The sequence below is a fragment of the Cataglyphis hispanica genome, chromosome 7 (genome assembly GCF_021464435.1).
Source record: "Cataglyphis hispanica isolate Lineage 1 chromosome 7, ULB_Chis1_1.0, whole genome shotgun sequence".
NCBI lineage: Eukaryota > Metazoa > Arthropoda > Insecta > Hymenoptera > Formicidae > Cataglyphis > Cataglyphis hispanica.
In genome coordinates, this window is record NC_065960.1 from 5,692,897 (window position 1) to 5,715,858 (window position 22,962).

At 42.9% G+C, this 22,962-nt stretch overlaps 1 protein-coding gene across 6 annotated transcripts; it reads right to left on the reverse strand.

Moving 5' to 3' along the window:
• Nucleotides 1-18: 18 nt before the first annotated feature.
• Nucleotides 19-22,962, reverse strand: LOC126850829 (runt-related transcription factor 3-like). 6 transcript variants are annotated; one of them, XM_050594196.1, is made up of 7 exons: nucleotides 22,283-22,962; nucleotides 17,078-17,845; nucleotides 16,681-16,911; nucleotides 9,692-9,817; nucleotides 4,963-5,157; nucleotides 1,948-2,265; nucleotides 19-1,564 (listed from the first exon to the last, which is right to left on the reverse strand). In XM_050594196.1, the coding sequence occupies exons 2-7, from the start codon at nucleotides 17,394-17,396 to the stop codon at nucleotides 1,218-1,220; spliced, it is 1,536 nt and encodes a 511-aa protein (XP_050450153.1). In that variant the 5' UTR covers nucleotides 17,397-17,845; nucleotides 22,283-22,962; the 3' UTR covers nucleotides 19-1,217. The 6 variants fall into 6 exon arrangements, with proteins under 6 accessions (XP_050450153.1, XP_050450158.1, XP_050450154.1 ...); XM_050594201.1 differs by lacking the exon at nucleotides 22,283-22,962 and adding an exon at nucleotides 19,485-19,926 and having other exon boundaries at nucleotides 4,963-5,142; nucleotides 9,704-9,817; XM_050594197.1 differs by lacking the exon at nucleotides 22,283-22,962 and adding an exon at nucleotides 19,485-19,926 and having other exon boundaries at nucleotides 9,704-9,817.

The window sequence follows — 22,962 nt, forward strand, 5'->3', positions numbered from 1 at the left end:
GAAAAAAGTCCTATATCATATTTTGAAATACACTTTTTACTTCGACTCGGTCAAAAACTACGATAACAATAGATCGGTAGATATGTATATCGGAAATTATTTTCGGAAACGCGCAGAGTGCCCGTCGCCGGCTTACAAGAAAAGAAGAAAACTGAAAAACGGATAAGCTTCTCGCTGGCGACGGGCGTACGGTGCCCCTCGCGAAATCGCTTCGCGAGTCGTTTCCCGAGGTTTCGTTTCTTCAGCGGAAATTTCGATGTAAGGTCTTCGATGCTGGCACGTTCGTTCATTTCGTTTCGTTGAATACCCGCGAGTGCTTTTCACGCGCTCGCCGCGCAACGGCCGAGACTCTTTCACCTAACGCGAATCGAATCCCATTCGATTTTATCGTCGGCTTGACCCGAACGTGACCGCACGACGTTGACAGCCTTTTGCTGCCAATCTTTCGAGATAATTCAAGATCGCTGCGATTATCTCTCGTCGAAAGTGCAAAGCCAAATTTCTTCACAGACCGAGAGGTATCCTTATTTTTATTTTTTTATTTTTTTATTTTTTTAAAGGGGAAGGAAATCTTCGCGGATCGGAAACTGAACGCCCAACGTGGAAGATATATATTTACAGAGAGAAAGGGAAGCTGATCGTCGCGCTGTGACGATATTGCACGATTCCCGCAGCGGACGCAATTATACTATGAAAACGTAATCGATGAAATAAATTAATGTATGACGTGTCGCGTTTTAAAATGATAATGACTCGATGAAACGATAGTGATCTAGCTATGTACACGTATATACATTCTGCGGATATCATTATAATAGTCGTCGTCATCACACCACTTTCACACTTGCGCTCGCTCTCTCTCACTTAATTACAAATCCTCCCCCGCTTCATTCACTCCCCTAAGATTCGTTGGCGCGAGAAACACAACCGGTAAGAGAATTTTAATTTCCCGAAACTTTCCGGAAGAGCGTACAAGGAGCTCGGACTCGTCCCCGAGTTCCTTTCGAATCAAGTCTTTAATGCCCACTAATTCGTCGTCAAGAATCATCCTTGACACTTGAATAATCTTCAAAGAATCACTATGTCTCACTACAATTATCAGCCGAGGGCTTCAAGAGCGACTTTTTTCCAAGCGTCACTTTCCCCTCGTCTTCCAAGTGTTGTACAGTCTCTCGACGACCAAATCGCTGGAAAGGGAAACTACCTTCCTCCGCCTCTCAGTACGGTCTCCATACGTTGTTGTCCGGTCTAACTTCTTCTTGCCTCACGCTGCAACTGTCCGCGACGGCCCTCTGTTCGGCGCTCTCGGAATTCTGGAACTGATTCCCGTAAAGCTGGGAGTAGAGTATGCTGGGCAGTACACCGGGCGTCGGAAAGTAGTTGCCGTAATTCTGCCCGAAGCCCTGCTCCTCGTGCACCGGGCTCTCGGTCGTGCTCGAATCGGTAGACAGAGATCTGGGCGACACGTAATCCTGATACCTCTGGCTGGTGGAACTGCCGGTCATGAGGCTGCTCAGCGGATCCAGCGGGTCAGACTGGCCCGGTGTCGTGGTGTCCGGTACGACTGCGACAATTCGTGCAACGAGACTCACTACGTTCAGTTCGAATAGAGACAAACAGTGCTGAGAGCCTCTACGGATCCTCCGAATCAGTTAGGTTTCCAACCATGAGGCACAACCGTTCCCGCAGTGCTTTCGAACTTTCTTTTTTTTTCAGCAATCTCTCATCCAGGCAAGAGATCTGACAAGTTCCTGATTACAATTCAGCGAGAACATACGATCCCAATGAATGACCCAAAGATTACTTCGACATTAAAGTTATCAGCTCTTGAAAAATTTATCAAACATTACATTTGGCTGTGACGGTTTAGCGATACCCCATGGTTGTTCGTTTGTCGAGACCACAGCGAAATTCGATGATAATCGTGCAGCAGGTAACTCAACTTACGAGACGAGACCGCGGAGAAAGCGTCCTGCTGCGGCGTGGAGCCGGCATTGCTGCTGCCGGATGTGACGGTGGAGCCCGCCGTCGAGTCCGGTGCCGTCGGCGTATTCATGGAGGCCGTGCCGGCGAAGGTGGCCAACGTCGATGACGGCGGTGGCGGCGGCGGGGGCGGCGGCGGGGGTGGGAATGATGCCTGCGCGGCGCACGACGACAAGGGGCCCGGAAGATAGCCGGCATAGCCGGCCGTGCTGCCGTACCCCCAAGAATTGCTCGCCGTCAGGCCAAACTGTGACATGTCTAGAGAAACCTTCCGTTGCACGCCTTGCCAAAAAAAAATACGAGGAACGAAAGAGCTGATAATTGCGCAAGGAAGAGAATGCATGATAAACGCCTTTGCATATAACATGTAAATCGAGAAAGCGTATACATCGGAAATACCAGCTGTGGGAAAAGCAATCAACGAATGGGGGGAACAAACGGCACAAAAAAAAAACGCAACACGTGTAAGAAGAAGCGGGCTAACATACAAATATCGATAGCAATTTTTTCGACAAGGCACTTCCAGGCCAGGTGTGTCGGACGGAAAAGATAAATAATAATCGCGACAATCGGATAAAGCGATAGAGGGATGAGAAGGCACGGGGAAATTTTCGCCGGATTATATGCCAATTCGAATCACTTCGCTAGGTGCACCGGCGGCAGTGGCGGCCGCCCTCTGCAATCCTTGGCGAGTGTATTTTTGCGGGCTATAGGCAACGTCCCCGATAGATTTTCCAATGAGTCACGGGGGTTGAATGCAGAAAGGACGAGGCACGAGAGAGCGAGCGTCCGCGAGAGGGGACACGGCGGGTTGCGAGGGAAACGGACGGGGGCACATCGAGATCAAAGGGTTGGTCATCTCTTCCTCCCTTTTCCCCTTGCGTTGGCTGGGGCCAACTCAAATAACCGAGCTCGCCTCGGCGAGCGCCACCAGACCGTCGTCACGAGAGCTAACCCTAAATACTGCTACCCAGCCAGCGTCCGTGCTTTCACGTCCTTCGGCATTACCAGATTCCTTGCGGTCCGAAGAGGAGTCTCCCTTTTTATGGAAAATCGTCGAAAAGTTGTGCGCGTGAGCCTCACCGAAATATGCGAGGATCCCTGCGGGGGATTTGAATACTGAATTGTATCCTCGCCTCGAGCTAATTTCGCCATTCACAGAAGAAAGAAACGATTAATTGTTTTCCCGTATTTTTCACAAGCAAAGATTTCATTAATCAAAAGAGGATAAATAATTTATCGGTGTAATAAAAAATGTAGTATATATAATAAATTTTTTATTAAAAAAAAAAAAAATTACTTCGCGAAGCGAGTGTCTCTCGAAATCAAATTCGCCAAGCTTGTAGTGTGAGAATAATACGGCCGCGTACGCGTATTATCGGACGACCAGATGCCCGATGAGGGGAAAAAAGTTAATAAAGGAAATATTCGGCGTGCTTCGTATTTTATCGGAAAATTTAGCTAGAACAGAGTGGAGCCGAGAGTCAGCCCTCACGTCTGAGGTAACTCATTAAAATGGCCGATCTCTCGAATTATTGTTTAAACTCTTTTTTTTTCCTCGTCTCTTCTTGCGCGCTTACCGGAGCCATCCGTTTATCGATGTTATCGTAGAGAGTATTAAAAATTTTATCGCGCACCCAGATATATTCGTTCGCGAACGCGCTCGTTGATCAAGCGACGCAATATTACTAATCGATGATCGAAGGCTTCTTCTTCTTTTTTTTCCTACAATTAACGACCAACAATCTCTCGATGTTGTACTTTGACGACGCGCTCTGCGCGCAAATTCGCGAATCTACGTTATAAACGCGGAGAGAAGGTGAGACTGCGCCCCCAAAACACCAGGCAGCCAACCGACTGGGACGCGCGCTTCCGTGGCAACCCCTTTAATATAATATTTAATCTAGCTTTGAACAGGCTTGCGGTTTCCGCCTCTGAAGCCGAGAAGCTAGCTGCCGAGCCTATCCAAAAGCCGTGCTTCTGTACTCAGACCAGTAATAGTCTGGTTGGAAATATTCTCGAACTCGACAGAAGCTGCCCGCTCGATGACAAAAATTATCTAAATTTTACAACACGACTGAAAAAAAAGAAACAAAAGCATGTTGCAGAATAAAATAAAAATACCCCTTCTCGCGTGTACATAAGTCACTAGCTGTTGCCCGCGGCTTCGCTCTGGATTTTGGGATTTGGTACAATTGTGATAGAAACATGAGCTTTTTGTCTAAATTGTATGAAATATAATTTACAGGTTGATGTCTTAACATAATAAGCAATGTTTATTGCAGACGTTAGTCGAAGCGTATTGGCTACAAAACAAAGATAGTTAATAACATTAATATTGAATTGTAATTATGTATTATGATATAATTGTCAGATGTGAAAAAAGAGTGTTAATTTTTTTTAACGATGTCCATATCTTAAGAACTACATGACGTTAGGAGCAAGAAATTTGGCATGTAACCTTACTTTATAATGAAGAATTAAAATGTCAATTTTTACTTTTCTAACATCTTCGGTTTTTGAGATATAGGTATCCTTATAAAAAAAAATTCAATCCCCTTTTTTACTTCCTTAAGGACAGAATTTTCCACAAATCCTTCCTTAGTGAGTGCCTACGTCCCCAAACAATGTACCTTCCAAATTTTACATTCCCGGATTAAACGATTTGAGCTGGGCGTTGATGAGTCAGTCAGTCAATCAGGATTTCTTTCTTTTATATATATAAAAGATTATTTTATGTATCTTCTGTGCTGGACGCTTTAAATTTCGTAAAATATTTTTTACATAAAAAATCGCTCATTATAAATTGATCTCTTACACGGAAGAGAAGCATCGATATAAGCCAATAACAACAAAAACAATAATACACGCATGCATAAAGCAAGTTATATTGATGAAACATATTCAAAGCCGAGCTGCTGTGCGATTGAAGATTATGACGATCATGCTGCGGGGAGGGAATTCGGTGCATTTACTTACTCTGACAGTTACCGGGCATCGCGTGTCTAAAGGAAGACAACGGATCCCTCGGCTGGAGCGGATTTGGTAACGGTTGCAACGGATTCGGCAGAGGTTGCAACGGGTCCACCAGAGGCGAGGCAAAGAACGGGCCGCCTCGTTGCGAGGCGAACGCGAAGGCGTGAAATTGTTGCTGCTGCCCTAAAAGAGACAGCACTGCGATCAACCGTGCGCCTGTCCGCTGGACCCCCGGTGTCGTCAATCGCCTGTCTCATCTTACCCGTCATTCTCCTCGAGATCGAAATGTCTCAGAGTACAGGCGAGATATTCTATTTTACGTGCACGATTTTTTTTTCGGATGCATATAAATTACGGTGGAAATTATTTATACTTTTTTTTCTTGCTATTCGACGAACGCAAAAAGTATCGTTCATTTAGCGAGGAACGACAAACGGAACGCGATATACGACTAAATGCCGTCCCTTCGAAAGCCAAACGAGCGAGGGAGACACAGGAGAAAGAGAGAGAGGCATCGATACATTTTATTTCCCTGCGACGGTGTCGCCAACCCAATTAAAGACATCCCAATAGGCGGACGTCCTATCCGGCTGTCCCTGGCTAGAGGTCGTCGCACAGGACAGCCGTGTGCAGATTCGTTCCCTTTCCCCTAAAGGCAACGATCCAACGCGGAAGGCACCAGAGGCCGGAGAGACCGACAGGGAGAGGGTCGCAGGAACGGAAGGGAGGTGGCGGACTCCCGCCGTCCTGATAATCCAATCGAAGCCCTAATTCTAACTCGGCAACCCGAAATTCCCGCCGGTTTGCTGAATAGGGTACGCTCGATCCGGGGACACAATGGGGGCGCGACGGCGGAATACCGACGGGCACCGAGACTAACGAGATCCTGTTAAACGACCGGCGATTCGAGCACGCCGCAGGACCCGGGAGAAAATTCTATAGATCGGATACAGTCTCCTTAGATGGAAACGCCTTTTATTCGTCTTTTAAATCATTAACCGCGACATCAATTTGCGTTAATGCAATTAGCAAAGTTTTCTTTGCCTAACATCTACATAATCATTCCTTCTTAATATGGAAAATTATATGAGACGTAATATATATTTATTCTTTTTTACATGTTTTTTTTATGATTATAGTCATCTTGAAATATATTTTACGCGCTGGAAATAAATCGCAATCCTGCGAAAAAATTCGCAAAAAATTGTGCCGTCATGCGTCCGATGATCAAACGCGGAAACGAACAAATAAACCTTATCTAAGACAACGCCAGGCGAGTGCTTCCCCGCGAAGGGTTGTAATTAATTAAACAAGCAATTCATTACACATTCTACCCTCGTCTGGTAGCCGAAGGTGGCCGCCGCCGCCGCGGAAAGGCTGCGGGGTCCAAGGAAATTGATTGAGGGAGATTCAAACCCGGGAGTATTCCGGATGACTCGCGTCCATTCGAGATCTTTCAAGGTTCGCCGTGTGCGCGTCTTCCACCGAGACGCGACGAGATGAAACGAAACGCGGTTCTCGGCGACAATGGGAAAGATCGAAAATGAGAGCGCCCGCGCTCACCATCCATCCAAAGAAGAGCCGATTTTCGGGACGCGGCTTGCGCGGGAGGAATGAGGAGGGGGGGGGGAGCGAGAAGCGACGAAATGAGGATCTGTCGTTGCCAGCTGCTAACTCTCGAGAAATTCCCTGGCAGTCAGGGAGCGCGAAGAGGGTGTCCAATGAAATCGATAGCCGCGACTTGCTGAGAACTTACAACTTTGTCCAATCGCCGTCGATTGCCTCCTTCTAATGCGCGGAAGGATAAATAAAAGAATGGTATTGTCAAAAATCATTGTGTATGTGTTTCTGTGTGAATTGCAATGAATCGGATTAAGCGTGTAATCGATAGTAATCTAAAAAGTCTTGAAATAATTTAAAAAAAATATACCCTCGTGTTTGTATCAAAAATGATAGAGATAAATGATTAGCGAAAAATTGACCACTGATTATTCGTTGGTTCGTTTAAACAGAGAGAGAGAGAAAGAGAGGGAGAAAGGGAAAGAGAGAGAGAGAGAGAGAGAGAGAGAGAGAGAGAGAGATAGAGAGAGAGTGTAACGGGGTCCCGTTTAGAAGAGTGAGCAACTATCCGGAGGGTCGCACGAGTCCTCGACGCCTAATGAAATACTGCGAAGAACGGCGCGCCGAATTCAAAGGGTTAGGCTGACGTGATAAATTCGTGGGTCGAGCGGCATAATTTATTAAATCTATCAAGCCGCCATCGTAGGAAACTACCGAAACAAATCCTTGTTTCAAGCTGCGCCGGCTCTTTTCGCGTTTTGGTCGCATGGCGTGTCATTCTTTTGTATCGCATTATAATCATAAAAATATATAATATATATAATTTTTAATATATAATATATATATATATATATATATATATATATATAATATATGTATAATATATAATATATAATATACAATATATAATATATAATATATAACATATAATATATAACATATAATATGTAATATATAATATAATATAATATATAATATATAATTATAATAAATATAATATAAATTATATATAAAGAAATATATATATTTACGTCTTATATATTTTTCTGTCTGTCTTTCAAAAATTATTACACAATTCAATAAATTAATCCAAAAATAAATTAATAAAGAATCCATTGTGTTACTCACGAAAATATAATAACAGTTCGAAGATGCTCATTCGGCCTGTTCACAAATACGTGAGATGAGACACGTGGATCGCGGGCATCGAAAAAAGCGCACGCGGACCACCCATGAGAACGGAGGTCCTTTCATCTCTCACCGCCATATCTCGAAATTGTCGCGCCATTTGCCCGGATTCAGCAAACGGTTTGTTTTCACAGTAAGATTTCAAAGCGCCGACGACTTGACGAACGTGCTTACATTTCCGACGTTCTTACGCTACCTTAACGATCGCTAAAAAAAAATTTCATATCCGGCATTCGGCTTTAAAGATGATTATTTTTCTTTTAACGCCGCCCCGCAAAATCGTCTTCTCAGACCGAGAACGATTCTAATTGCGTCAACTTGGAATTAATTAACCGACGTGTCGAAAAGCGCGATTCTCTCGTAATATTCGCGCTCGTAATAACGCAAATTTTGTTCTTAATCCTGGATGAGAGATAACGGATAGCATTGGTAGCGTATTAATATCGTAAGAGGAATTCTCTCTCTCTCTCTCTCTCTCTCTCTCTGTCTCTGTCTCTTTGTCTCTCTCTCTCTTTCTCTCTCTGAGGCGTCATCGTAATATTTTGCTTGGATGCGCGTCTCCGAGCGGTACACCGAAATTTCGCGTTTTCATATTTTGGATTTATGACGGAAGTTTCGTGGGTGGTCCGCAGATGCGGCCAAGCCGGCGGATGTGGTCGCAATTTCCCAAGGTACCAAACTTATGCTCCCCCCCTTTTTCCCCTCCACCCCGTCCTTCTTCTTCCTCGTGCTGGCGCGCCCAGGGAGAAACCGCCTCGCCTCCGATATATTAAAGCTATCGGATATTTTTGGTACGCCTTCTCGCACAGGCGACATTACGCTCCGTGCGATATCTATAAGCCGACGAGATTCCATCATTACGTCGCAATGACGGATCTCCTAATTTTATTAGTGAGCTTGAGAAGAAGAGAAAAAGATCTACAGGCGATATTTGAAAAATTTTCGCGAAAAATGCCCTTTTATGCGCGAAGCGAATATACGCCCCGTAAAGTGTCCTTCCCTTGCCGGATATCTAATCGTTAGACCTTGGAAGGGAACGCGTTCTCGCGTCCGCCACAAATTGGCAGTGCTGAAACTAAATTTCAAGAGCGCACAATGCGTTACGCGGTAGGTTACGCGGTAGGTAGGTAGGTAACAAACGGAGAATGAGAGAGGTGTTTCCCCTCTTCGCCTCTCCCCCTCCCCCCAACCCCTACGGAGGAACCCCTGCAGATCGTCGTCGACTATCGAAATAACGGGCGGAGAATCGTCCTCGGTAATTGTATGTCTCGGCGCGGTAGCTGTTCTCGCGGAGGAGTTCCCGCGATCGGATATCCGCCGAAGTTTGCGTAGGCGTCGTCCCGCGTTTTGGCTAAAGCGCCGCGATACAAACACACATGCAAATACGCACACATACACATCTCCGCGGGCAACGCCCGCGCAGCTCTTTGTCAATGTTATGGCGGAGGCCGGCGGGTGCTCCGCCGCTTATAAATAATGGCAATTGCGCGAAACTTAGCCTCGGAGGTAACGTCCGACCAGTACGAAGCCGCACATTGAGGCCATTTCGAACTTGCGGCTTTTACTGCCTCCGGTGCCACGCCGCTCGTTCGTTAAGCATTACTATCGTTTCGGGAGATTCCCGGCCAGTTGCGCCGAATTCCACGGGTATGCGTACATTACGCTCGAATCCGCGAGGGTCTCGAGGAATGCGCGAAAGTAAGGGAAACCGTGATGTGTATAATAATAAATGTCGTTCTCAATATTGCAAACATAGTGGTTGACACAATGTCAGTTTGACATTTCGATTTTTCTCTTTCTACTTTTTAATTATAACTTTCACTTGATAAGGATCAAAACCATATGGTCGAAACGTTGTGATAGAACAATCAAACAATAAATTGCCAGTTTGGTCGTATAAACACTTGTCTATTAATTTATCTACTGGCGATTTTAAAATTAAACATAAGAATAATAAATGTATAATAAGAATAGCAATGCTTACAGTGATACTCACTGGTCTTGGATCGCGGCTCGCGCGGCCCGTCAACTGTCACCTTGATCGCCTTGGTGTAGGTGGCGACTTGGGGTGGCGTCGTCGACACCGTTATCGTCAAGGTAAAGCTCTTGCCTGAAACACGAGATGCACACTTAGCGTATATATCAATAGATTAAAAATTTTTGATCCCAATATTTTTTTGATTTACTAATCGGTCATTTCTCGTTGGCAGGCATTCAATTTTTTAATGCACCGCAATGCGCAATGTAGGAATATGCTCGAGGTCTCGACTTTGAAAAACCAGACGGAAAACGTACACGTTTACGTCAGAGGCGCGCGTTTTTAGCGTCGATTCGTGGATGCGCCTATTCAACCGACGTCGAAAGTTCGCAAACGCGGTTAGCCGGGGCGAAACTCCGTGGTAACCGAATTACACGTCGGTAATGTATCGAGGGCGTCGTCGACGGTGACGGTGGCCAGCCAGCGCGGCCGAGTTAAGGGAACAGAGAGAACGGACCCACCCGTTCGGTGGAGGATCTCGTTAAAAAGCCTCGGTTACGCGCGAAATAATGTGTCGTGGAAAAAGCGCGGAAGCAGGGAGGGGAGAAGGATGTGGACGACGGGAAACGCGCGTCCACCGCAATTTCAACCCGCCAACGCGCCGAAACTTCACCGCGACCATCGATTTGACAGCACGCGAAAGCGAGCGAAGTGATAAAAGCAACGCGCAAATGTGTGTGTGTGTGTGTGTGTGTGTGTGTGTGTGTGTGTGTGTGTGTGTGTGTGTACAAAGTAACGTCTCCTCTCTCAATACGAAAAGTCGCTGCGGCAAAAAATTGCGCGCGCGAGAGGAGATTCACCGCAATTTTAACCCTTCGCCCTTTTTCATCATCCATAAATCCGGTCCGTTCGATCGAGCGACCATGCGTGTGCGTGCGCGTTCCCGATTATTGCGATTTTTTTCACGAGGCATTTGCATGACATCGGCACGATATAACTGTCTTTTGGGTTGTCGAATTTTGCAAAAAAAAAACTCCTTAAAAATTCCCCGATTTTCCAAGTATTTTTGCTCAAAATTCCAGGTAAAGAAAAAATTCCTTAGTCAAGTTTTTCAAGTAATAAGTTATTATAAATCTCGAATTGAGATCAAGGTAAATGTTTATATTAACTTACACCTCACGGATCGTTTTCATTTTTATATTATAAACATATATTATAAAGAGCACATTCCTAAGTAACACGCACTTTGAATTTTGCGGCGCTCTCTTCTGGTTCCAGAGATATGTAATTTTAAAGTGTCACAGTTTTAATGCTTTTTCTGTAATAAAATAAGGAAAAATAACGTTTGTTTACGTTGTATTTGTGTAAAGCAGACGTGGAAAAAGTGTTTATTTACATTTCCGAAGAAGAAGCTCCTTGGCTTTTTCCACTTTCCACGCGAAGCAAGATTCAACGTAAACCTATGTCTAATTTTTTGATAGGAGCTCCTCCGCAGGGCGGGGGGGGGCGGAACATACTATCTCCACATATACATTTAATGCGTAAATATAAAATTGTAAACCTATGTGGAACTTTACTTCGCATTAAAAAATATATGTATATATGTATATATGTATGAAGACAGTATGTTCCGCTCCCCCTCCCCCCCCCTGCGAGAGAGATCACTATCAAAAAACTAGACACGTAGGTGTGCGTTGAACCTTGCTTTGAGTGGAATAGCAATTGTGAGTAAAGTAGACGATTCTGAAGCGTACTGGCAGTAACATAAAAACAACTCTAAATGTAAACAAAAGAAATTCTTAGCAAAAATATCCTGACAGTGACACAAATATAAACAAAAAGATATAAATGTGCAAGTAAGACATAGTAAAAAAATCATAGAAATAAATGCGAAAATTATGATACTTCAAAATGGCATATCTCTGAAGCCAGAAGAGAGCACCACAAAATTCAAAGTGCGTAGGAATGTGCTCTAAATAATAAATGTAAATTGAAAACGATCCGTGAGATGTGAGTTAGTGTAAACAATTATCGAAATTAATTTACACTCGGTTTTTAAAGTAATTATAAGTTATTATAAATTTCAAATTGAGATTAATTTATACTTGGTATAAGATCAAGTAAATTTTCGTGCCCGAATTTTCTGCACATAATCAGTTTCATAGAAAATTTATTCTTCTATGAAATTGACGCATTACCATCCGCGTCTGACACTTACTAGCTCGCGATTATTTGTGAATTTTACTTAAAAGCCTTAATAATTTCTTAAATTTTTTAAAGTAAATTTTTTTTATTGTATGTATTTTCTAATGCTTTTTATTCATACAAAGAATAAACGCAGTCATTTAAATTTCAAGTGTTAGATTTGCAAATTGAAAAAACTTGAGTAGCTTTCAAAAGATAAATATTTTTTATTTGCGTAAAGTTTTTCATTCCTTTATAACTAAAAAATAAAGAAAAATATGTAATAAATATTCAAAATTCTATTAAGGCATTAAATTAAATTGGTATAAGCAGAGATAAATTATTGTATATTTTAAACATAATTAACTTGTTTATAATATGAGAATAAAATTATCAAAGAAAGAATTTTTCAAAAAATTTCTCAATAAAATTTTACGAGAATTTCCTGATTTTTTCAAATATAAAAAAATTCAGGTTTATCATATTTTTTTTCAGATAATAGACACTTTAACTTTATATCTCCCGTGATAGAAATATAATAATCATCTTACTAACCTATATATCGCATACCCCACGACAGATATACGTATAAAACGCGAAACATGTTTTCTTGAAATTAGATACGATAATGTTGCAAAGGTAAGCGCGCTTTTATCCTCCGCCATCGGTTTACAATATAAAAGATAACACATTATGTTATTTATATCCGCTCCTAAACGACTTCTTCCCGCTAATGCGTTGTAACGCTCGCGTTACCCCTTTCGCGTCCGGCCATTACCGTATTTTTCTATCAGACCCATTAGATACGTTTTCGTACATAGCAAAATGGCGATAATCGATCGGGCCACAAAGTTCACCCGGAGTTCAACTCGGATCCTACCGACTCGGGGGAGTCACGGTGGAGACGGTGAAGCATCGGTCGCGGTAAGACGTAAGATGATCGATGGCGGAACGAAAGAAAAAAAATAAAAATAAAAATGCACGAGGGGGACAGGAGCGAGATGGAAGCATCGCGGAGAAATAATGGCGAGTGTCGAGCGTGGCCACACGGTGGTTCGCCACGCGAGCCTTTCGTTTTCCAGCGGGGATTCCCCTCTCGGCGGCTACGAGTCACGCTATTCTCTCTCGGCCTGCCAACCAGACCTTTTCACCTTTACCGTCATGATTCCCGTCAGGTAAGCGTGGGTGGTGTACGCGGGGTATCACCCTCGGTGCCAGTCGCCGTGAAGCCATTAATGATCGTCCGCGACCGCGCTCGAACGTTCTTACGTACCTTTTAAACGCTATTGCCTTGTTTAACTCTCATTCGACGACATCGCGGAATCAGATAGACTTGTTCCTTCTGATTTAGGATGTCTATCTCGTATCTTGTAGAAGATTCCCCGATCTAGGTATTTTTGTTCAAAATCTCAGGTAAAGAGAATATTTTCAACATTTTTTGGAAATGCAATTTTCCATAATATAATTTTTTTCATTTTGTATGCATTCTCTAATGTTTTTCACTCATACAAAGGAAAAACACAAAATTTATAAATGTATTAAAAAGAAAATTAAATAACTTTTGTAAAATTGAGCATTTATTATTCGCATAATATTATCAATATTTTATTAAGACATTAAATATATATAAACAAAGATAAAGATAAATATTTATAATGCATTTTAGACACAATCTTGGCTAACTTTTCACAATATGAGAGCAAAATTATAATTATCAAAATTATAATAATATTTAAATATTTAATTTATATTACTATAAAAAAGAGACTTTTGAAAATTCGCCGAATCGAAATTCCGCGAGAATTCTCTGATCTTTTCAGGTTACAAAAGAAATATCTGAGAATATTTCAGGCTTTCTATGTTTTTCCAGCGAGCAGACACACGATTGCTCGCAGGTTCACGATATAACAGTGTTACGCGCGACTCGGGATATAATTTTCGAAATATCTCGGAAAGTATTACACATTCGGGCGCGTGTCGCGTTGTAATTTCGGAAAATACTACGCGGAGAAACTCGTCCCCGACCCATTCGCTGATTATGCTCGTTAGCATGTCTCCGTCCTCTGCAGGCGTGTGCGAAATTACGTGGTGTCTATGCACCGGTACACGTGTCCCCTTCCCCTTCCCCTCACCCTCCCCCCCCTCCCCACCCTCCTGCTGCATTGTATCGCTGTCGGTGTACGCTACTGTGTCGGGCCAATTAATTAATTTCAGTTTTCCCCTGAACGAAACGCAAATGCGCAATTGCAGTCTGATAACGAATTGATTACGGTCAGGAACTGCGGCCCGTCACCGCGAGTGACTGGCCGTTTTTCTTTTCGAAATGAAACGAGCCTCGCGCTGCGGCCGATAAATCAACACTTTGCGAGTGAACACTGAATGCGTTCCACCCGATTCGATGCATTTCATAAATTTTTATTACGCTCGCGGCGCGAGAATCAGTGAGAATTACTCAAATATTTTGCGTTTAAATTAAACATTGCGCACACGCACAATTTCCTTTCAAAAATATACATTTTTTTTTTTAAAGCAAACAATTTTTAATTTACAAATATTAAGAATTATTAGAAATTTGCTCTCTCTTTCTCTCTCTTTTTTTGTAGATATTTATCTCCATTTATTAAAAGTAAAATCAGAATAAAATTTTTTTTTTATTTTAAATAGCAATGGAATATAATGGTGTAATTTTTAAATAAAAATAAAATGTAATTTAATTTTTTTCAAGGATATTTCTAATATTTCTATAAATGCAAGATTGATTTTATGACAAATACTATTTCAAATTCTCGCAAACTGAGTTACTTCTAAGTACTTGGCTAGTTAATTATTGATTTCATTTAGTTTTTATTTTTTTATTTTTTAGGGAAAACCTTTTGTATGAGTTATTTTTTTAGAGGTAAATATTTTTTCAACTCTTTGTTGCATACAAGAAATATTTTTTACATACTTGGCGTACTTTTTTTACCTTTGTAAGATCTTTTTTTAGTGGTTGTAACTGTCTTTAATTTTGTCACACACTCCTCCATCTTGTTCGTGTTGCGTATTACAAGTACAATGATTAATAGGTTTAAGAGAAAGTGTGTTGTAGAATTAAAGCAACTTGGTAAGATTGGCGACGTTCCCGTGACGAAGTTTATTCACGGCAGCAAAGTCGAAGGATACGCTCGCCCGCTACGTGTTGGAACTATAAGCGCGCAAATGATCTATCTCGTTAAAGGGCTTAGGGCCGAGGGATGGAAACAATCCAGTACCTTCAGGGTAGACTTTGCAGTGATGGAGCAGGCATTACGGTCGAACGTGCGGGAAGGGGGTTACGGCTTATCATCGATATTGCAAAGCTCTCGACTATCGTGGCAGTACGCTCAATCTTGTCCGGGCTAAAAGCGGTTTTAGGCGAAGACAAAAGCGTGATGTCTCGTTTTAACGATCCCTTACGTTTATCGCAATGATAATAATACCGAAATATGTGACATTTGTTTTATATGATTTTGACGTATATATTTTTTTTACACAATATTTTATAAATGATATTAATTATAAATAAGCGCGATAAGCAATGAAGAATGCAGTTGAGGGGAATTTCTAATCCTTCCTCGAATCGAAAGGACAAAATCCTGCTCGCGAATCCGTACGTGCGAATATTTCCACGCTCGACAAACGGAGAGGATCATTAAGAATTCCCGGGAGTTCGGCGCACATCGGTTTCCAGGGAATATTCAAGGAGCCAGGCAGCCGGTTAGGAATCCTGACGAGAGAGAGACACTTCTCTTACATTCTTCATCCTAGCTTATGTTAATTCCGCGCTCGGCGAAAACAATTGAGAGCTAATCCCAGACAAATGACTGACGCGTTCCCGTGAACCTGGGGAAGGAGAAGAGAGTTTCCCCGCTTCCTAGCTAGAGAGATTGCGAGTTTCCTCGATTCTCAAGCGATTAGCCCTCCCTTATCGATACGATCAAAAATATAACAACAATAATATATCACCATTAAATTTTTTAACATAAATTTAATTAATTTAAAATCCAAAATTAATTTAATTGCATAAAATAAATCACAATTTCGCGTGATAAATTATGTAAAGCAATCGAACCTTTATCGAATTCGTTGGAAATAGGTCGGATGCACATGCGGATACTTTAAGTTAATCTAGGACTCTGGCGCGAGTTCAAAAGACGCAGGTTAGACGAAATACCGGCTCTAATAACGTTAATTAAAACTCTACTGAGACCTCAATTAATATCACCCGTCCCTGTGTTTCTCGTCGTCATGGGCTTCTTCGAGCGACAAGCTCCATCCCTCTCAGTTCGCCCTTTTCCCGACGAGACTGGGCGGCAAAGCGAGAGAAGAAGGTCGCACGGTGATGCCGACAAATAAAAGCCATTACCCACCCCAAGCGATCCTCTCGGATCCACCCCACCCGCTCGGAGAACCAACCCCCTGTCTCGAGTCGTGCCGAGACGCGAGAGACTTTTCCTCCAAGGGCCGAGGAAAAACCGAGGGTTGTCTCAAGACGACCGCGACCTACCCTTACTACGGCGACGTAAACTGAATTCTTTGAAGGGGTTTCTACCGTCGCCTTTCACCCCTCTGGTATTTTCTTCCGGCATAAAAGACGAAGGGCGACACACTCTAAGCAAAGAGACTCGAGAACTTTGCAATTTTATGAATGGAGAGGAGAAAGTAGGGCAAAAGAGAGAGAAAGAGAAATTGTCACGCCCGACACTTTCGTCGCTCCCTTTGTCGCGATGAATGAAACGTCGGACGGCACAGCTCCTCGCGAACGATGAATTTTAAAGAAAGAAACGACTCACCCCTTCCGCTCCGGCCGACGAACCTCAAATCGTTAAACTTGGCCACTTGATTCTTCATTAGAGCCGTAGAGTTTCTGAGCTCGGCGCAGCAGTTTTCATCGTTTCCAGCACGAACGGTCACTAGGGTACCGTCGCCTACGTCGCCGAGTGCCACGACCTTGAAAGCCACCGGAAGTGTCTTGTTGGACCTCCAGTGCGCCGGCAAGACGGTGCAAACCAAATGCGGCGAGCCTGTCGATCGAAATATCCGTTTCATCTTTAGCAAAATGGCATCATAATATATTTGCTCTGAGAATAGAGTGTTTATAGAATAAGAGTTTCCAAAAAGTGCACCAAGTTATCACGATCGAGACAAAAAAATTACCATCGATAATCTCCATTTTTAAAAGTCAATCACCTGTTCTAACCAGCTCGCCGGGATGCTCGCTGACGAAGTCACCTAAGGTCCTCTCGGCGAGGATGTCGCTGGTCATCTTGGTGTAGGCGTCGGTCAACGGAGAGACGCCCGACTCCGGCGAGGCCGCCGCGCCAGGAGCCGAGGCTCCTGTCAACTGCATCCTGCCACTCGCGTTGCTGCCGCTCTCGCTGGTACCGCTCGGCGTGACGCCACTACCAGCACCGGCGGACTCGTTGCTCGACGTCCTCGCCGAGCCAGCACCGCTTCCGGCTACCGTGCTTCCGCTGCCGCCGCCGTTGCAACGGCCGAATATATCCATAGGCAGTCAGAACACCGGATGAAACATCCTTCCATTCGGTTCACCCGCCGAGTCGAAAGAGCCTTGCGAGCATCTTTCAAGAGTGCATAATTTGTTAGATGTGATCTGATGTTCTTGGAAGCTTAAAAATCCTTCGGAAAATTCAGAGCAAGTCAGTGAGTCGATGTCGAGGTATCGTTAGTTTTAATATCTTCTCTGTCCAATGTTGGCGCTGAGATAAATGTCAAATACGTGAGAATTCTCTTTAAATTTCTCCGTAGAGTTTTGCATTGTCATAAAAATTTGACGACTGATTTGTTTGTTCTTTTGATCTTTACACTTTCGTGGCGAATTGATGGAGATCAATCTTCTTTTGCTCTTGATGTAAAATATTAATTTTTATAAAAATTGAATTTTTTTATGAGTCGAGACAAATTTAATCCTTTCTATTTTCCAACGCGCAGCTGCATCTGCAAAAACAAAAACAAAACGATCTATTTTCAAGAATGCTGTTACAATTTATTCTATAATTTCTTTTTTTTGAATAAAATTTTTATTGTATTTCACAATTATTTATTAATATCTAATGCATTGACTTATAAAATTGAGCGCATAAAATATGATCGAGAGCTTCCATTATTAAAAGAACGAAAGACTGATTTGACAAGGCAAGTTCTCGCTACACGCGGCCGTCGCTGATCAACGGCTTCCTAGCTACCCTTAATCCGTTTAATGATATGCTGTATGTGCCATTATCTTACACGATCGGGACCTTTTAACCGAGCTTGTGTCTGAATCCGCGCGCCGACACAACACCGACTCGGGACGGGAACGGACGCGAAAAAACGGACGGTGGTGGTTGAACGGGCGGGTAACGCGCAAAGAGAAGCGAAAGGGGGTGAGAGAATGGTTGATACGAACGGGAACGGGGGCTCGCACACTTTTCACGCGGCCGGCCTCGTGACGTCACCGTTCATTCAGTAATTTTTGCGCACGTCACCGGGGCTGACACGCCGGATCCAGGTGGTTCCAGGAGGGGCAGACCGGCACGATGGTGGGGACGGAAAAAATAGGGGAAAAAGAACGCCCGGCGGTAGGCACCCCCCCACACGAATGCCCAACCCCTACGCACGTACGACCGCGTGTCAAACTGCACGTGGCTACGTTTACTACGTTGCCTCCTGTCAATGACGGTCTCGCGACTCGAAAATCCCCAGCCAGCCAATATCGAATTGATGATAAGCCGAAGACGCGATCAAAGTTGAACATGTTTATCAATGTCACAGTTATTATACGGTAAACATGTTAATTGATAATCGCGAATAATTGTCTCTTTAATACTTGTCGGTCATTATATCCGATCGAACGTAAGGAGCGTTAGAAATAATTTCACTATATCAATCATATATGACAATATATTAATCGATTGTTTCGATTTTGAAATATATAAGCAGAGATAAAATTAGATATTTTATTATATATTATCCAAAGTAATGTTATGGGAAGCAATTGATGCGTGTTCAACATTTCTCTAAAGCCGACACCGAATTTCGATGATATGAGAGAATAATGCGGAATGTTTCTACGCTTAAGAACTGTAATCATAGCAATCGATGTAGGTTCTCTCAAGATTCTTTTGTAAGAACTCTCGACGACTTTGCGACGGCTAAGATTCTCGCTTAACTTCGCATTCAAATCTCTTACAAACTCGTTCTGTTTACTGTCTTCCGGCGGAATTATAACACTCATCGCACATTATTATCCGATTCCAAACAGTTTGTAAACAATTAACAAGTAAATTGAATACGTGCAATCTAATCTTTAAATGTTGTGTAAAATCGAAGAAAATTTTTAAAATCAAAGTTTAATTAAAAAAAGCCTTCCAAATAGAATCAATGTAACAGTAGTTGTATTTATAAAATAATTGTAAATTATGCAAATTGTTCATTATTTTTATTAAAACACATTTAATATATCGCGAACATTCTCTCCCTTTCGATAACTAATATCGAGATAAAAAAAGAAATATCCAAGTATTCAAACGAGAGAAATATCCGTCGTTTTTAGGAGATACTCAATAAAGTAACCTTTTCAAAAATCTTCACTTACTCGCATTTCAAGCACTCGATTGATTATCGTTTAACGGGACAATCAATGATTAAAGTTACACGATATCATCGTCGACCGACACTAAAAAACTCTCGCATAATCACGCGCACTTAGATATACAAAGTCCTATTCAAGAACAATGCCGGCCGATCTTATCAAACACTTCACTCGAACAAGCTATCGATAACCGGGAAATGATCTTGGGTCTCTCGAAACGCGTCTCGTGAAGATCGCTCGGTCGAGCTCGAAGGATGTCTCCTACGAACGATTCCCCCCTAAGGTGATCCCGAAGGGACCCCTTTGGCGGTTCGTTAGCGGCACCCTCGAATCATCCTTGTTCCCCGTTGCGAGCAGCGCGAAAGTGGCAGTTCGATATAGAGTCGGGAGTGTATTTCTGAAGTATCCGTCGGGGGTCACTAACTATAATTTCGGCGGTTCGTGTGAGGCAACAGCCGTTGACGCACTGGTCCATGCCAACACACGCAGCATCCCTTTCCCCTTTCCTGGTTCCTCTCTCACACCCCTCTGCCACCCCACTCCTTCCAACCTTCCTTCCCTATTCTGGCTGTCTCTTTCTCGCTCCCTCCCTCGCACTCTTCCTCACCCTCTCTCTTTCCCGTCCCTCTCATTCCACCTAACGTAAACCTCTTTCTCTCACGCGCACGCCGCTCTTTATCGCTTTATCTCCCACCGGACTCGATCTCTCCCTCTCACGACGTCGGCTTTCTTTCTCTCGGCACTCTCGCTCGCTCGCGCGTCCTCTCTTTCCCCTCGATACCCTTTTGCGGTATGGCTCGCGTGCTGGACATCGGTGGGGAGCCGGGAGAGCCTTCAATCGATCTATCGAACCCCGATTTGATCGGTTTTCTCCATGCGCGCGCGTACATTTTTTTCTCTTCTATCGCGTGCGATCGGCGTTGCAGCATCTCTCGATACTTCCAATTAGGCTCGACGGGCAAAAGTTTCCGCGGAATTAATCACGTCAAATCCAATGTTAAATTTGCGTGCGAGGGAGAAACTTCCGGCGCATCGAACATCGGCGTAAAAGTTTACGAAAATATATCATTTGTTCGATTTCAACAATCTCTCCTTCCGATCGACAGAGGGAGAGAGAGAGAGAGAAACAGAGAGAGATTCGCGTTTTTTTTCCTCAAAACGCATCGTTGTTTCATATGCATCGGGACTCTCGTACAACATAGTATCTCGTACAATGAAGCTTCACTTTCGAAAATCAAACAGTGGTCCCGGCGCATCCTCGCAGTTGCACTGTTTGTACGAATGTGCAAACAATGGAACTACCCATTTCCTGCGCGAATATATCCTGACGATATCCAACCGGTCGCGAACCTGCCTGCAGGCAAACACTCGAGGTTCTACGGACATGTGCGGATCCACACTTGTATAAAATCAACAAATTCGAAAAGAATTTCCTTTTTTTTTTACATCCGTTTGGCACTCCTACGAAACGACATCTTCATGTTCCTCTTTAATCAGGAAAAAAAAATATGCGATTTTTACATTTAGATTTTTTTTCCAAAGACACTCGGCGATAACATTTCAATTTTTCTTCAACTCAAATATTTTTTATTTACTTTCCAAATCTTTTCATTAATTTTCTAAAAGTAGCTAATTAAATTCAAAGTTCCAAAGTTTAAATTCGAGTGTATCTATTCGACAGAGATGATAATTGGATCGAGACAACTCCCATCAGCTGCTCGTTTTTTGTTTTTTTGTTTTTTTTTTTCGCCAAAGAGAATTTATGTAGCGGTGACCGTAATAATCTTCGACCGACAGGCCGGTGTGTTTGACAGGCACGTCGTGGCTCGCAAAACGGAACAGAACGAAACGCGTTCGCGCCGCAGAAGTATGCGAGCACTGGGTGTATTCAGCGGCGAACGATCGTCGACGAGACGGTGACAAACAGCGATACCGCTGGAAACGTGGAAACTGGACGGGCGCCGTCGTATTGACAAACGACCTAACGCCCGTGTGGACCATTGCGTTCGACGAGATTCGAATTATCTCTGTTAGAGCTTGTCAATGCAAATGCCATACCTACATTCAATTACTGCTCGTCACGCTCCGATCAACTGCCGGACACGGCACAAACCAGGTAACTCCGCTATTCCACCGCGTTTCTTTCCTTCCCCCCCCCCCCCGCGCGTTTTAAATCGCGAATCCCCCTCCCATTTTACGGAAGCCTCGACTTAGCAGGGCGATCTCTGGCCGCGACGATAATGTAAAAAGATACGTGTTTTCGTCAAAGTCCTTTTTAAGCATTTTATCTATTTGATTTTGGATATTTTTTTCACCCGTATATATGTAATCGCTATTTTAATAAATCGTTAGATTAAGCTGATTAATTTTATGCATTTGCGATGCTTCATTATTTCCCTGTCCATTAAAAGAGGTAATCAATCGTTTCTATTCATAGACATACAATCGTGTCGCTGTAGGATATCAGCTGATATAGCGACGCATTGAAGGACGTTAATTAATGAGCCGTGCTATCAATATAATTGTCTCATGTGAGTATTTAGAAAATAAAATAAAATAAAAGTACCTCTCTCTCTCTCTCTCTTTCTCTGTCTTTCTCTCCATTTGATTACAAAAATATTATTTACAATCTCCTGCAACACTTTGTATAGAATGAAATTTAATTAATTTATTATGAGATATGTAAAAAAATGAAAACAGAAGTCTGTGAGATTATGATTCTTATATCGTAAAATAAAATATTCCTTAGCAACAACGTGTAAAATTAATAATCATTTAAAATGATGCAATTAAGTACTCACTTAAATTCCGAAATGAAAACTTCGTAGTTTTTCCTTTCAAATCGATCTTTCAACGTGAATCATGATAGATCGAAAGAACCATCATTCACCGCAGATCTCGACTAGTCAATTCCAGAACGATGCTCTTCGTTACTCGATGACTCTCGAGCTTACAAACGTCCTACCGACACGTGACAAGCCCATCAAAGCTTGATGGGTTTTACAGGGGACCACAATCAATCGATGGTAACACTGCTTGTCCACACCGATCTTCGAATCCAAGCACAAACACGTGGCAGACGAGCAAAATGAATAGTTATCGCGAGTACATTGTTACAACTTATTGTAAACTCGATTAGATAATCGTACAATTGTAACAAGTTTACATATTATATTCATTCGAGCACCAAGGAAACCAGACTATCAGATAGTCGAACGGATCACCAAATAAAATTTAACGCACCACACGTGTCGTGAACGATGTGTTGAAAGAATTAACGCTTTCACGTTCGCCGATTTGTGTTAAAAAAAAAGTACACCAGTCAAGGATCTAAAACAACTGTCGGCGATCGGAGGATTCAATTGTCTATAATTGCACGCAAATGACACATATCGCCGCGATAAACAACGTCTCTCATTAGATCTTCGATTGCAATACACGCGGGCATGTGTCACGGCGATCGGCCAATAACATCCCGTTG

Coding starts and splice junctions, on each gene's coding strand:
- LOC126850829 (XM_050594196.1), bottom strand. CDS start 17,396: ATGGATATATTCGGCCGTTGCAACGGCGGCGGCAGCGGAAGCACGGTA. Junction 16,912..17,077: donor CGGCGAGCTGGTTAGAACAG/GTGATTGACTTT, acceptor TTCGATCGACAG/GCTCGCCGCATTTGGTTTGC. Junction 2,266..4,962: donor GATGCCCGGTAACTGTCAGA/GTAAGTAAATGC, acceptor TTTTTTGGCAAG/GCGTGCAACGGAAGGTTTCT.